Raw genomic sequence first — 16,703 nt, forward strand, 5'->3', positions numbered from 1 at the left:
GCTCGATGACGTTTGGCTCATGAGAAACTGCAGAAGTGATAGATAGGAGATAGAGTGGTGGTCACCCCTAAGTTGCAAGAGGCAGGAAGCTGGGTGGCTGCCATAACAGGGTAAGGAAATGGGGAGAGGGTGCAGATTACCCCTGTGGCTGTTCCCCTCAATAATAAATATACCACTTTGGATCCTATTGGTGGAGGGGGGTTTGCTACCAGGAGGAGCTGCAGCCATCAGGTCTCTGGCATTGAATCTGGTGCTGTGGCTCAGAAGGGAAGGGGGAGAGGAGGATTCCATAGTCAGAGGAGTAGACATGAGATACTGTGGATACAATAGAGACACCCGGTGATATTCTGCTTTACAGGTACCAGGGTCAGAGATACCTTGGACTGGGTCCAGAGCATTCTGAAGAGGGAGGGAGAGCAGCCAGAAGTCTTGGTATAAATTGGCACCAATGACACAGGTAACAAAAGAGAGGAGTCCCAGAAGGGAGAAGTTAAGGACCCAGGTAGAAAGCTGAAAAGCAGGACCTTTAGGACAGTATTCTCTGGATTGCTGCCTGCGCCAAGCACCAGTGAGAGTAAGAATATGATGACTTGACAGAGGAATGCATGGCTAAGAAACTGTTGCAACAGCAGGTTTCAGATTTCTGGACCATTGGGATCTCCTCTGGGGGAGTTATGATGTGAACAAAAGGGACGGGTTACACCTGAACTTGACGGAGACCAATATCCTTGCAGGCCGATTTTCCAGAACTGTTGGGGAGGGATTAAACTGATTTGGCATGGGGATGGGAAACTGGGTGATACGTTTGAAGATGGGGCATTTGGTATACAGGCAGATGCAGTGTGTAGTGAGACTATCAAGAAGGATAGGCAGATGATAGAGCAAAATTTCAGTCAGTGGAATGAGATTTAGGGCAACGGGGGGGGGGGATATTGAGAAGTGTGATAGATACAGGACTGTAGGTGTTACATTTGGATACACACAGTATGCAAAATAAAGGGGATGATCTTGTAGCACAATTAGGGATTGGCAGGTTGACATTTCAGACATCACTGAGTCATGGCTGAAAGAAGATTATAGTTGGGAGCTTAACATCCATGGATTTATATTGTATTGAAAGGGCAGACAGGTAGGCGGAGAGGGGTGACATGGCTCTGTTGGTAATAAAATAAATCAAATCCTTAGGAAGAGGTAACTTAGAATTTGAAGATGTAGAATAATTGTGGCTAGAGTTGAGGAACTGCAAGGGCAAAAATAACCTGATGGGAGTTACGTACAGTCCTCCAAACAGGAGCCAGGATGTGAGCTACACCTAGAAAGGGCAATCTTACGAGAGTAATGGGCAATTTCAATTTGCAGGTAGATGGGAAATTTAGGTTTTGGATCCCAATAGAGAGAGAATTTATAGAATGCCAATGAGATTTTTTTTAGAGCAGCTGCTGGTTGAGCCTACTAGGGGATTAGCTATTCTAGATTGGCTGCTATGTAATTGACCAGATTTGATTAGGGATCTTAAGGTAAAGGAATCCTTAGGAAATAATGATCATAATATGATATTCTCCATGCAATTTGAGAAGGAGAAGCTAAAGTCAGATGCATCAGTATTTCAATGGAGTAAAGGGAATTACAAAGTTGATTGGAAGGGGAAACTAGCAGGGATGATGACACAATAGCAACAGCTGGAGTTTCTGGGAGCAATTCGGAAGGCACAGGATATTCATCCCAAACAGGAGGAATTCTAAAGGCAGGATAATGCACCATGTCTGACAAGGGAAGACAATGCCAACATAAAAGCAAAAGAGAGGGCATATAATAGAGCAAAATGTACTGGGAAGTTAGATAATTGAGAAGCTTTTAAAGATCAACAAAAAATCCATGGGGGGCAAAAGGATGAAATATTAAGGTAAGCTAGCCAAAAATATTAAAGGTGATACCAAAAGAGGTGAGAGTAGATATTAGACTGCTGGAAAATGACACACGAGAAGTAGCAAATGGGGACAAGGAAATGGCAGATGAACTGAATAAATATTTTGCATTAGTCTTCACTATGGAAGACACTAACGGTATACGGATATTCAAGAGTGTTAGGGGGCACAGTGAGTGCAGTTGCAATTACTAGGAAGAAAGTGCTGGCGAAGCTGAAAGTTCTGAAGGACTAGATGCATGTGAAATCTGAAAGAGGTAATGATCTTTCATGAATCACTAGATTTGGGAGTATTTCTGGGGGATTGGGATATTGCAAATGTCACTTCACCTTTCAAGAAGGGAGGGAGGCAGGAGGAAGGAAATTCTAGGCCAGTTAGCCCCATCTCGGTGCTTGGGAAGATGGTGTCAATTGTTAAGGATGATGTTCAGGGATACTTGAAGGCACATGATAAAGTAGGCCAAAGTTGGCATGGTTTCCTTAAGGGGAAATCTTTCTTGACAAATCTGTTTGAATATTTGAGAAAATGACAAGCAGGATAGACAAAGGAGAATCAGTGGATGTTGTGTACTTGGATTTTCAAAAGGCCTTTGAAAAGGTCCCACACAGGAGGCTGCTTAGCAAGATAAGAGAACCATGGTATTACAAGAAAGGTACTAGCATGGACATAGCATTGGCTGATTGGCAGGAGGCAAAGATTGGGAATAAAAGGAGCATTTTCTGATTGGCTGTCAGTGACTACTGGTGTTCCACAGGTGTTGGTGTTGGGAACCACTTCTTTTTATGTTATATGTTAATGATTTGGATGACAGAATTGCTGGTTTTATGGCCAAGTTTGCTGAGGATACAAAGATAGGTAGAGGGACTGGTAGTGTTGAGGAAGAAGGGAGGCTGCATAAAGACTTCAATTAGGAGAATGGTCAAGGAAGTGACAGTGAAGTGAAGTGTTGGTAGAATCTCAGGTGGTGACGAGAGGGCGTACAGGAGTGAGATATGTCAACTAGTGGAATGGTGCCGCAGCAACAACCTAGCACTCAATGACAGTAAGATGAAATAACTGATTGTGGACTTCAGGAAGGGTAAGACGAAGGAGCACATACCAATCCTCATAGAGAGATCAGAATTGGAGAGAGTGCGCCGCTTCTAGTTCCTTGGTGTCAAGTTCTCTGAGGATCAAACCTGGTCCCAACATATTGATGTAGTTATAAAGAAGGCAAGATGGCGACTATACTTTATTAGGAGTTTGAAAAGATTTGGCACGTCAACAAATACACTGAAAAACTTCAATAGTTGTACCGTGGAGAGCATTCTGACAGGCTGCATCACTGTCTGGTATGGAGGGGCTACCGCACAGGACTGAAAGAAGCTGCAGAAGGTTGTAAATCTAGTCAGCTCCATCTTGGGGACTAGCCTACAAAGTACCCAGGACATCTTTAAGGAACGGTGTCTCAGAAAGGCAGCGTCCATTATTAAGGGCCTCCAGCACCCAGGACATGCACTTTTCTCACTGTTACCATCAGATAGGTGGTACAGGAGCCTGAAGGCACATGCTCAGCGATTCAGGAACAGCTACTTCCCCTCTGCCATCTGATTCCTAAATGGACATTGAAGCTTTTGACTACCTCACTTTTTTTTAATATACAGTATTTGTTTTTGCACATTCTTTAAAATCTATTCAATATATGCAATTGATTTACTTGTTTACCTATTGTAATGTTTTATTTTATTTATTATTTTTTTCTCTCTCTTTGCTAGATTATGCATCGCATTGAACTGCTGCTAAGTTAACAAATTACACATCAAATGCCGGTGATAATAAACCTGATTCTGATTTTGTTTCTGAAATGGAATATAGTGTCGGGAAGCGTATTGTCATGCACTTTGGTAGAAAGAATAAATGAGTAGACTATATTCTAAACGGGGAGCAAGTTAAAAGATAACCAAGGTGCAAAGGAACTTGGGAATCTTCATGCAGGGTCATGCAGGATTTCCTAAAGGCTAACTTGCATGTAAGTCAGTGGTGAGGAATGCTGGCATCATTTTGACAACCAGAATACAAAAATGAGGATGTAATGCTGAGGCTTTATAAGGCATTAGAGAGGCCTCACTTGGAGTAGTGTGAGCAGTTTTGGGCCCTTTATCTAAGGATATGCTGACATTGGAGAGGGATTGAAGGGGGTTCATGAAAATGATTTCAGGATTGAAATGCTCATCATATATGAAGTGTTGGTTGGGTTTGGGTGTCTTCTTGGAATTTAGAACACTGAAGGGGGGTCTCATTGAAAACAATCGAATGTTGAAAGGCCTAGAGTGGATGTGAAGAGAATGTTTATAGTGGGGGAGTCTTGGACCAGAGGGTACAACTTCAGAATAGAGGGATGTCCATTTAGAATGGAGATTAGAAGGAATTTCTTTACCCAGAGGGTGGTGAATCTATGGAATTCATTGCCACAGCTGGCTGTGGAGATCTGGTCATTGAGTGTATTTAAAGTGGAGGTTGATAGATTCTTGATAAGTCAGGGTGTGAAAGGTTATAGGGAGAAGGCATAAGAATGGGGTTGAGAGGGAGATGGATCAGCCATGATGAAATGGGGGAGCAGACTTGATGGGCAGAATTTCCTAAATCTGGTCCAATATTTTATGGTCTTATAGTTTTGATCCTGCACTTTATTGCTTAACTGCAGTGCACTCTCTGTACCCTTTATACTTTATTCTGCATTGTTATTACACATAATGCTACCCATTACACCAGTGCTGTTTTGGGCAGCAATGAAGGTCCTCCATCTCAGGTAGTGTTCAGGGCTTCCTTCATATCAGTCACTTGGTTTTCACTATAGTCAATCATGCAAGTCTCAGGTGGAGACTCAGACATCATGCACAGACGTAGAAGGAATCTTCATTGCTGTTTCTGTAACTATTTTGTTTTACCTGACAAAGTTGTTAGCCCTGAGCCGAACCCCTGAACCTGGAGGACTGGTGGACCACTCCATCTTTCTTCTACTCTTTGACCTGTTTGGCATGGGTGACCCTACCAAGAGCCAAATCATAAAGCCCTGAATCCAGCCAACGTAGCTCTCCGGGTCATTGAGGCATGCAAGCCTCCAAACCATGACAAAGTTGAGGTCCTCTTGGAGGTGCATTGTTCTATTTCAATGCATTGTATATTGCTTTGATCTGAATGAACATTATACATGAAAACTTTTCACTCTAATTTGGTACATGTGACAATGGTAAACCAACATCAATACTAACAAGTGTCTATGCAAAGGAATTAACAGTTGACATTTCAGGTTGAGACCATCCACGACCCTAAATTTTGTCTGTTTATTCCTCTGTATAGATGCTGCTTGACCTGCTGAGATCCTCCAGCCTTGTGTGTGTATTTCTCTGGATTTTCAACATCTCGTGTGTTTACCAATACTGACAATCCTTTGTGATTTCCATTTTAATCTTCTCATTTTCCCATCAGCTTCCTGCAGATTCTACCCCTCATCAAAGCACTTGCATATGACTCCAGACCCAGCACAGTAATTTTCAGTGTCCAATTGGTCTACCAGCCCTCTAATGCATGGGACATGGGCTGAAAACAGGACACCTTCAGTGCTGCAGCTAGTAAAGCGGCCACCTTCCAGCTCCAGAGAAGCAGGTTTGATCCCAACCTCTGCTTACGTCTGTATGTGGAGCTCTCTCTGTCACCATGTGGGCTTCCCCCTACGAGTTCCTGTTTCCTCCCACATCCCAACAAATTGCAGGTCAGTAGGTTAATTTTCTAAACTAGTATGTGGGTGAAGGGTGGAATCTGGGGAAAATAAATTGAGATAAGTGTAAAAGTGTGCTTGACTGTCAGCAGAAATTGTGGGACGAAGTCTTGGGTCTTGGGCAAGTTTGATCTTTGCGATTTGTGAATTAGACTTGTTTTTAGAGGACTCTGCAGTTCATATTATATGGGTTTCTGGTTACTCCTTTTCATTCTTATTCTGTGTGATTTTGACTGGGATGGACTGGCTCTGCGATCGGAGTCAATGAATGGCACAATGCTAAACTGAACTGAACATTTCTAGACTGTTTAAGGATTCTGCGATTTGATGCTTAATATTCTGTCTGCTATTCCCTCACTTTTTGCTATTTGCATAATTTGGCTTTTTTGTTGTTCATATTGGGTGTTTGATGTTTTATTTTTGAACAGGTTCCATGGTGTTTCTTTGTTTTGTGGCTGCCTGTGGTCAGATGAATCTCAAGGTTTTATACTGCATACATACATTGACAACAAATGTACTTTGAATCTTTGAATCCTTGCAAAGGGTGCATGTTGGTTAGCATGGACTCAATGGATCAAAAGGCCTGTTTCAATGCTCCATGACGCATAGACACCCAAGGGAAATCCACTCGGTCACAAAACAGGAAAACTCTACACATTGTCATTACTCAAGGTCAGGTCTGAACCTAGGGTTGCTGAGACAGGGAAGCAGTAACTTTATCACCTGCACCATGGAGCTGCCCTCAGTATTTTGGCTACATTTGGATCATCAAACAGGCATCAGGGAGAAAGAAGAGAAAAGTCATGAGCCAAGTGTCTGAGCAGCTGGGATGTGTCCCACAGTCTGGTAACTGGAAAATTTATGGCCTTAAATAAACCTACTTTAACACGCTGACCCTGAAGTTACAATGAAAACCCCAGGAACAGAGACCTGCCACTCATCCTCCTCTACCTTCCACATGACTCCAGACCCAGTACGACGGCTGAGTCCTAACCTCCCCACCCCCCCCCCCGCACTCAGAGGGCAATGAACAATGGGCATTGCTGACAGCATCCTTATCTCAAGATTGGTAAAACCCTAGTGGTCACTTCATCTCTTGGATCCAGGTTCCAAACAGGAGGATACAGTGGTTCAGGACAAGATCCATTTTTTTGGAGAAGTTGACAATGGGGCATCACCTGGAGCTGCTCTTTTCTCATCTGATTGCTGTCCCACCCAACTATACCTCAAAACCAGAACTTCCACTCACCAAATTCAGGAAGCTCTGCAAATCCCTCTTGGACCACATCCTTCAGCCAAGCCTGCAACTCCACGTCTTCAAGTACGTCGCAGTCACTCTTGTAGTACAGCCCCATGATGTTCTTCACGTACCTGTGGAACAGAAACATGATTAAGCAGCCCCCTCCATCTTGCCTGTCTGCAAGACCCTTCTCTGAGAAACCCCTCTGTCTAAGCCCTTCTCTGGTCTCTGTCTCAACCTGGAAATACATTGCTGTTCCTCCATCATCCATGGGTCCAAACACTGTGACACTCTTTCCAACATTACTGTTCACCAGAGGAGTGACATTTAAGCCAGATATGTGCAGGGGAGCACAGGTAACTGGTAAATTTGTGAATTGATAATTAGGTTCATACTGAGGGCAGTGAAAAACTTATGCTTTGCATGTAGTCTAATTTCATTACATCAGTACATTGAGGTAGTGCAAGGGAAAAGCAATAACAGGATGCAGAATAGAGTGTTACACTTGCAGAGGAAGCACAGTGCAGACAGACAACATGATGCAAGGGTCATAACGAGGTAGATTGTGAGGGCAAGGATCTATCTTATTATACTGGGATATGTTCAATAATCTTATAACATCAGGACAGAAGTTGTTGTTGAATCACGTGGTGCATGCTTTCAGGCTTTTGTGCTTTCTGCCCAATGGGGGGGGGGGAGTGTGTGGTGGAGGCTGGAAGAGAGAATGTTCATGGTGGGTGGAGTCTTTGATTATGCTGGCTGACTTACCAAAACCGCTACAAGTGTAGAAGAGAGAACATTTTTTTTTCTCTCACATGAATCGAGCTGTGTCCACAAGTCCACAGTTTTTTCATGGAGTATAGAATTCTGGGTGGAAGGGAACAAAAGGCTTGTGAGGAAATATGTAGAAAAGCTGCAGAGAGTGGACAATGACCCAGGTAGTAGAAACAAGAGGCAGTTGACATTTTCTAAGGGGGAATTAAAGAGGCACTTTAAGAAATAATTTGCCACACTGTTGTGAAAGAACAGGCATGTGGGTCTGATGGATTTGTTGTACCAGCAGAGAATTGATGGGCATAATGGCCACTTTTCCTGCTGTGACAAGTTCTCTCATCTCCTTATGCCAAACTTTAGCAACTATGAGCCAATAATGAGCTTCTGAAGGAATTCAGCAGGTCAGCAGCATCTCTGGAGGGACATCAACAGTGCGATGTTTTAGACCCTCCTCTGAAGAAGAGATCCTGCTCCCTCTTATTTAGAGTGGCTGCCAGTGTGTTGGCTTCTTCCCAACATGGAAACCCTCTGCACCTGATTCCTGAAACATTGACTGTCCAATTCCCTTTACAGATGCTGCCTGATCCGTTAAGTTTCCCCAGTGCTTTGTCCATGACTCTAGCTCCAAGCATCTATTGTCTCTTGTTCAAAGTTTAATGTTGAAAGTAAATTGTTTAATCAAAGTACATATATGTCACCATATTCTACCCTGATATTCATTTTCTTGAGGGGATTCACAGTAGAACAACTAAATACAATATAATGCAGTCCAAAATCAAAATGAAACTCTATACACAAAGACTGACAAACAACATGTAATCCAGTTGTCCCTGACTTCCAAAGGAACTTACTTGTTGATTGCACCCCAGATTTGGAGTCCATCATCCCGATAGAAGTATTCCTTCAGTCCATGGACTCCACGGTCCTGCAAGTTGTCAGGGAGACATATGGACCTATAGGTGAACGACTTAAATATCTTCTGGACAACTGCACCCAGGCCAGGGCCACCCGAGGCTGCTAGCTGGGGGGAGGAAATATCAAAGCAGATTTCTCCATTTAGAATTGAATTATTTGTTGGAGCTGTAGATGAATGAAGTGCCTCTCAAACCTCATCCAATGCATTAAGATCAAGGAAGATTTCATCACTACTTCAATTCTCTATATCCATTTATGCCCACCTCCACCCCTCCCCCACCACCACCACCACCATAAGCCAACCCTGGATAATTTTCACCCCTTACTTAACAAGAACAGTAGTGTAGCGAGCAACATGGGTCCAATTCCCATTGCAGTCTGTCCGGAGTTTATATGTTCTCACTGTGTGTGCTCCAGTGTCATCCCACATTCCAAAGACTTACTGATTAGTGGGTTAATTGGTCACAGGAGTGTAATTGGACAGGGCCAGCTCATTGGTCTGGAAGGACCTGTTACTGTGCTAATTAAATAAAGAAATAATTGAATTTACTTTTAGAAAATGGAAATTGGCCTGTTAGACAACTGAGTCTGTGTTGACCCATTTGCACGAATCCTACATTAAAACATCTCTTCATCTGCCCATCACCTTCCTCCAAATGCCCCTCTTTCTTCACTTTCTCCAATGGTCTATTCTTCTCTCTCAGATTCCTTTTCAGTCTACCCCTCTTCCTTCTATCCTGCTTCAATCACTTCTCTACTCCTATCTCTCCACTCGTCAGAAATTTTCTTTCTCCTCTTCTTGCATCATTTCATCCTTTCTGATTTAACTTTTTCTCTAAATTTTGCTTTGATTCTTTTTTTTTTGCTTTACTTTCTTCCTCTGTATCTTTCCTTCATCCTCCCTTACTATCTCTTTTGCATTCCTTCCATCTTTCTATTCATAATTCTTTGACCTTTCCTCCCATTCTCCCAAATGGTCTACTCTTCTCTTCTATCAGATTCCTTATTCTTCTATTCTAACATTTCCACCCATCAGCTGCCACCTTGTACTCCTTTCCCTCCCCTCATTCCTTATTCTGGCTTCTTGTTCCTTGCCAGTCCTGAATGAAGGCTTTTAGCCCAAAATGTCAAGTATCCTCCTCTATAGGTGCAGCTTGACCTGCTGAGTTTTCCCAACATTTGTGAATTACATTAAAGCCATTTTTGACTAACCATATAGTCAGATTAAGAATTATAAAGCTCAATTGTTTAATTGCATATTGTGTACTGTTCATTATTTCATGGTACTGATTTGTAACGGGACACATTGCACAGCATCCACCCAAACAAGATTTCTTAAGTTTGGCTGGGCCGGGGGCTATCATCTCCTATATTAAGCTGTGAGCTGAAGTGAGGGTTACATAGAGCTAGGTTGCCTTAGACTTTTCCATAGTACTGTATACTATGCGATCAAGCTAAGTGGCTTAGCTGATCAATTACCAAGGGTGAATATGTCAAATACTAGAGGCATAACTTTAAGGTGAGAGAGTTTTTTTGTTATACAGGGTGCTTGGAAAGCATTGCCTGAGGAGGTAGAGAAAGTAGGAAGTTTAAGAGGCGTTAGGCAAACACACGAACACATCAATTATGCATTGGTTAATGTTAATTTTAAATTGGTGTCATGGTTAGCACTGACATCATGGCCAAAGTGCCTGTTCTTGTGCTGTAATGTTCTGTGTTTGAGATCACCCACACAAAGAAACATAATCTTTGCATCTTCTCTGGCTCCTCTGGAGCTATCCAGGGTCCTGAATTCAAGATAAGACATTAAAGGACCCCGTCTTTCCAATAGGTTGGCCGGGGGCAGGGTGGGGGGTGGTGTGGTGGGAGTGTAGAAGATAGTGGAAGATTGATAAAATATTCTGATCTATTGAGTGTTGGTCAAACAGATTGTAAGACCTTGCAGTAATGAATTTGAATGGCCTTGATTAAAGATTATAGATCAGCTTTATTTATCACATGCATATCGAAACAAACAGCGCTATGCACTGTTTACATCAAATTAAATCAGTGAGATTGTTCTGGGCAGCCTGCAAGTGTCACCATGCATCTCGTGCCAAACAACTCAGTAAACCTAACCCAGTGTCCTTGGAATGTGGAAAGGAACGCGAGCACCAGGAGGAAATCCATGTGGTCACAGGGAGCAGGTACAAACTCTTTACAGACAGCAGAGGAAATCGAACTCCAGTTTTACAGCTGGCATTGTAATAGAGTCACGCTAACTGTTACATTACTGTACAGCCCTTGAAGAATAAAATTTCGGCAGTGTGTGATCCAAGCCACAATGGGGTGACTTACTCTGGCAATGACACCATCCTTGCCCATGAGTCCAGTTCTGCTCCGCGTGTTTATCTCCAGTGTGTATCTCGTATGCGGAATCAGAAGCTGAGGAAGGAAAGAAATAATATGTCACCAGATTGAGCAGAGCAGCCTGGGATGGCAATCAACTTCATAATTTATTTTGTTGAAGTGCAGCTCTGAATCGGCCCTTCTGGTTCTGAGCTGTACCACCCAGCAATCCCCTGATTTAACCCTATCCTAGCTACAGGGCAATTTACAATGATCAATTAACCTATCAACCAGTATATTTTTGGAACGTGAGAGGAAACGAGAGCACCTAGAGGAAACCCACACAGTCACATAGAGAACGTACAAACTCCTTACAAACAGTGGCAGGAATTTTACCCTGGGCTGCTGGTACTGTAAAGCATTGTGCTAATCACTGTGCTACTGTTCCACCCCAACTCAGACCTTTGTCTGACAAAGGAGACTCCACACAGAACTGCTGGAAAAGAGAGTGTAAAGTGTTGGTGAACTTCCCTCTCCTTCCATTATCTCACCAGTAAGGGGCAGGGAGAATGTGTGGCCATGGTTTTAGCTACTTTTACAAATAATCCCTTTGATCTGTCCTTTTCATGGACGATTCAGGAAACTTGGACTAGAATCAGGAACACACACAAAATGCTGGAAGAGATCATCAGGCCAGGCAGCATCTATGGAAATGGCCTTGATTCAGTAAAGCTTAATTAAACTTAGGTCTCAATGAAACTCCACACATTAGTCCCTAGTGAAGCTCCGTCCACTATAGTCCCAATGAGGCTTCACCCTCCATTGTCATTAATGAAGCTCTGCCCACGAGAACCCAATGAAGCTCAGATAATTGTCCTCAGTCAAGCACAACCCCCATAGTCCACAGTAATCCCACACAATAGTCTCTAGTGAAGCTCCTTCTGCAGACTCATCAAGCTCTACCCACCATAGTCCCCAATGAAGCTCCACTCATAATGGTCTCCAGTCAAGCTCTACTCTCCATTGTCCCCAGTGAAGCACTGCCTACCATAGCCCCAGTGGAGCCTCTGTCCTGAGAGCTCCTAACCAAGGTTTACTAACCATTGACCTCAGTGAAGCTCCTCCCATGATTGTTCCCAGTCAAACCCCTCCCACCATAGACCCCAGTTGAGGCCTGTGAACCCTAGCCCCAGTGATGGTGCTCCCAGTAGTCCTCAGTCAAGGTCTACCCATCCTTCTCCCAAGTGAAACTCCACCCATGACTGTCCCCAGTAAAGCACTTCCCACCATTATCCCCAATCAATGACCATTCGCTATTTTCTACAGTGAAGCCCCGTTCATGGTGATCCCCAGTGAAACCATGTCTACCAAAGCTTCAGTGAAACTCTGACCACCCTAGTCTGCAGTGAAGCTCCTCCAACTATTGTTCCCAGGGAAGCAACTACTCTCAATAGGGTGAAGTGAAGATGGGGTGATACAGGAAAGGAAGAATAGGAATAGGGAGGGGAAGGGTAAGAGAGGGACAAAGGAGGGAGGAACAGTAGGGGAGAGACAGAGGATAAGCACAGTGGGATATCTGCAGTATCAGCTTTTGGGTAGGGAGCCCAATGAACAAGATTGATATTTCTGGGGCATTTCACAATATGGATGGGAGAGCTGCAGAAAGCTCTCCACAGCTCGACCTGATACATAGAGATGAGAGAGAGAGAAAGAGAAACAATGGATAAAGAGAGAAAGGGAGACAGAGAGAAAAACGGGAAGAAAAAGACACACAGAGACAGAAAGGCAATGAGACAAGGGGAGGACATGGAGGCAGAGAGAAGCAGATGGAGCTGAAATAATAGAGGAGGAGGTAAGTGGAAGGGAGAGAGGATAGAGGGAAGGAGAGATATAGAAGAAGAGAAGGAGAGTGAGGGACACTCACCTTGAAGGCAGGGTGCACGGCAGGAAGCTGCCTCAATGTGGCGATGCAGAACACTTCTCCCAGGAGGTGAGTCCCACACAGGTGGAAGCAAATCTGATGCAGCTGGAAATCGGAGCTCCGCACCCAGATCTTGGCCAGCATCCAGAGGTTCTCTGGATCCGAGGGCAGGAAGATGGGATTGTTGGGCCCAGGGTGCTGGCCAAGCTGCAGGGGAGGGAAGGTGAAGATTTGAAACAGTGTGGAGCGTAGGTCTGGAATAGGAGCCCTGACCCTGAGCTCCCGAAGGCACTCAACACTACTCACTCACTCTCCCTGGTTGCTGTACATTCCCAGAGAACATAGAAGGCCATTCAGCCAACTGATTCCATGCTAACTCCGTCATCTTCCCTCTCCCTCAGCTTCAATCTCATCCTTTCCTTTCCCCTCTCCCTGAACCAGAATTAAGTTTAATGTCACCAGCACAGTTTGTGAAATGTTGCTTTCTGGCAGCCATACAGTTCAATTTCGGAGTGTGTGGGTTTTCTATGGATCCTTCAGTTCACTCCCAAAAAGTAGTGCAAAGGGGAGCAAAAATGACAGTGGAGGTAGAGTTCATGACTTCATTGTCCATTCAGAAATCTAACAGTGGAGGGGAAGCTGTTCCTGAAACATTTGAATGTGTGTCTTCAGGCTCCTGTACCTTGTCCTTGAGGGTAGCAATGAGAAGAGGACATATCCTGTGTGATGGCAAATCTTAATAATGGATGCCATATCATCTTTAGATGATGTCATCAAAGCTGGGGAGGCTAGTGCCCATGATGGAGATGGTTGAGTTTGCAACTTTCTATAGCTTTTTTGCAATCATGTGAAGTGGCCCTTCCACACCAGATCGTGATTCAATCAGCTAGAATGCTGTCATTGCTCTCTGCCTCCACATCTCTCTATCTACTCTCCCATCTTCTCTTAATCTTTCTTTTCTTTCTTCTCTCTCCTATGTTCCTCCTTCTCTTCCCTCACTCCCTTGATTCCTCCCCTTTCCATCATTCTTCCTCATTTCTCTCTCATCTCCCCCTCCTTTTCCCCTTTTTCTTTCCCTCCTTCCTGCTGTTTCCTCTCTCCCTTTCTTTCTCCACCACACTCTGCCACCCCAGCTCCATCTCCCCTCTGTCTCTCTATGTCTTGTTCTCCCTCTCCATTCCTTTCCAGCCTCAAACTTCCTCCTTCATCCTCTCTGTTCCTCTCTATCTTCAGACCATTATTGGGTGGCAGTAATGGTCCTTCCAACATTCCCAGATCCTACATGCCCATTCTCCCAGCTACCTGGATGGCTACAGGCATCAGCCTGTTCTGGGAGTCCTGGAACAACAGGCAGAGGGGGGCTGCCATGTATTGCTGTTTCCCCTGAATCACGTTTCCAATAGCTCCATCCAAGATCTTGTAGTCCACGATGTAAATGTTCCCTTTCTGTGAACGGACACAGGAAATACACACAGTCATAGACAAGAGAGAGAAACGTTCTCACTACAAACAAAACAAAAAGCAATTGACTCCTAATGTGAGGCAGCAGCATAACACTTTTAATGCTTTGGTTACCCGCTATTAAGATTTTTGTGCAATTTCTCTGGAAAATCTAATTATGTCAATGGACAGCACAATTCTAAAATGCTGGAGGAACTCAGGAGGTCAGGCCACTTCACAGCTCTCACTTCATTTCCCATTCCCTACCCACCTACCTAGCTTCACCGATCACCTGTCAGCTTGCGCAGAAGAAAACTGGAGATCCATATGCCATTACTATCAGGGGATCAGAGGTTGTCAATAACTTTAAATTCCTTGGCATTATCATTTCAGAGGATCTATCCTGGAATTTGCATATAAGTGCCTTTTATGTTTACTTTCTTAGAACTTTGTGTAGATTTGACATGTCATCTAAAATGTTGACAAACCTCTAGATGCAGAGTGGAGAGTATCCTAGCCTTTAGGCTAGGGCCATCAAACGTTCTCCATATGACAAGCTATTCCATCCCAGAATCGTTTCATGAACCTCCTTTGAACCCTCTTCAGTTTCAGCATATCTTTTCTAAGATAAGGGACGCAAAACTGCTCACAAAACTCCAAGTGAGGCCTCACCAGTGCTCTATAAAGCCTCAAACTTACAACCTCGCTTTTATATTCTAGTCCTCTTGAAATGAATGCTAACATTGCATTTGCTTTCCTCACCACAGGGTCAACCACAAGAAAGCAGCATCCATTAGCAAAGGCCACCACCAAAAAGACATGCTCTCTTCTTGCTGCCACCATCAGGAAGGAAGTACAGGAGCTCATTGTGCTCCTCACCAAGCACACCACCACAAGGTCCAGGAACAGTTATTACCCCTCCACCATCAGGTTTCTGGACCAACGTGGATAACCTTACTCACCTCAACACTAAACTGATTTCACAACCTATGGACTCACTTTCAAGGACACTACAACTTATGTTCTCAATTTTATTTATCTATTAATTAATTAGTTTGATTGTGCAGTTTGTCTTCTTTTCATATTAAGTGTTTGTCCATCTTTGTACTTAGTTTTTCATTGATTCTATCATGTTTTTTGTACCTACTGTGTATGCCCACAGGAAAATGATCTTGGGGTAGTATATGGTGATGTATATGTAATTTGATCATGAATTTACTTTGAAATTTTGAACACCTTCCCCAAGGCCTGATGAAGGGTCTTGACCTGAATGCTTATACCCCTCAATGGATTTTGCCTGATCTGCTGAGTTCCTCCAGCATTTTGTGTGTTACTCTGTATATCCAGCATCTGCAGAATATCTGTGTCTATCAGTTATGCAAAACTTGGAAGTCCTTGAGAGACCACAGATACCCATCATTCATCTGAACTGAAGTCACAGAAATGCATAAGGTCTTATTATTCTGGAAATTTTGCATGACATTTGAAATGCAGAGTCGTAATTAATGTAAGCTTGAATGGAAGTGGTTGTCATAGTATGCTCATCAGTTTTGTCTACTATATAACCATATAACAATTACAGCACGGAAACAGGCCATCTCAGCCCTTCTAGTCAGTGCTGAATGCTTACTCTCACCTAGTCCCACCTACCTGCACTCAGCCCATAACCCTCCATTCCTTTCCTGTCCATATACCTGTCCAATTTTTTTAAAATGACAATATCAAACCTGCCTCTACCACTCCAACTGGAAGCTCGTTCCACACAGCTACCACTCTCTAAAGAAATATCCCCTCATGTTACCCCTAATCTTTTGTCCCTCAACTCTCATGTCCTCTTGTTTGAATCTCCCCTGCTCTCAATGGAAAAAGCCTATCCATGTCAACTTTATCTATCACCTGAATAATTTTAAATACCTCTAACAAGTCCCCCCTCAACCTTCTACGCTTCAAGGAATAAAGACCTAACTTGTTCAACCTTTCTCTGTAACTTAGGTACTCAAACCCAGGTAACATTCTAGTAAATCTTCTCTGTACTCTCTCTATTTTGTTGACATCTTTCCTATAATTCGGTGTCCAGAACTGTACACGATACTCCAAATTTGGCCTCACCAATGCCTTGTACAATTTTAACATTACATTGCAACTCCTATACTCAATGCTCTGATTTATAAAGGCCAGCATACCAAAAGCTTTCTTCACCACCCTATCCACATGAGATTCCACCTTCAGGGAACTATGCACCATTATTCCTAGATCACGCTGTTCTACTGCATTCCTCAATGCCCTACCATTTACCATGTATGCATTCCTACCAAAATGTAGCACCTCACACTTATCAGCATTAAAGTCCATCTGCCATCATTCAGCCCACTCTTCTAACTGGCCTAAATCTCTCTGCAAGCT

At 43.5% G+C, this 16,703-nt stretch overlaps 1 protein-coding gene across 1 annotated transcript in view; it reads right to left on the reverse strand.

The window, feature by feature from the left end:
• The window catches only part of LOC132396950 (polyunsaturated fatty acid 5-lipoxygenase-like), a 118,067-nt gene that overhangs the window by 73,245 nt on the left and 28,119 nt on the right, over positions 1 to 16,703 (reverse strand). The window contains exons 7-11 of the mRNA XM_059975114.1: positions 14,163 to 14,306; positions 12,864 to 13,067; positions 10,949 to 11,035; positions 8,548 to 8,717; positions 6,932 to 7,053 (exon numbers count right to left, since the gene is read on the reverse strand). Of these exons, the coding sequence (XP_059831097.1) occupies positions 6,932 to 7,053; positions 8,548 to 8,717; positions 10,949 to 11,035; positions 12,864 to 13,067; positions 14,163 to 14,306 (727 nt within the window). The remainder of the gene's footprint in view (positions 1 to 6,931; positions 7,054 to 8,547; positions 8,718 to 10,948; positions 11,036 to 12,863; positions 13,068 to 14,162; positions 14,307 to 16,703) is intronic.

Source organism: Hypanus sabinus, chromosome 7 (genome assembly GCF_030144855.1).
Source record: "Hypanus sabinus isolate sHypSab1 chromosome 7, sHypSab1.hap1, whole genome shotgun sequence".
NCBI lineage: Eukaryota > Metazoa > Chordata > Chondrichthyes > Myliobatiformes > Dasyatidae > Hypanus > Hypanus sabinus.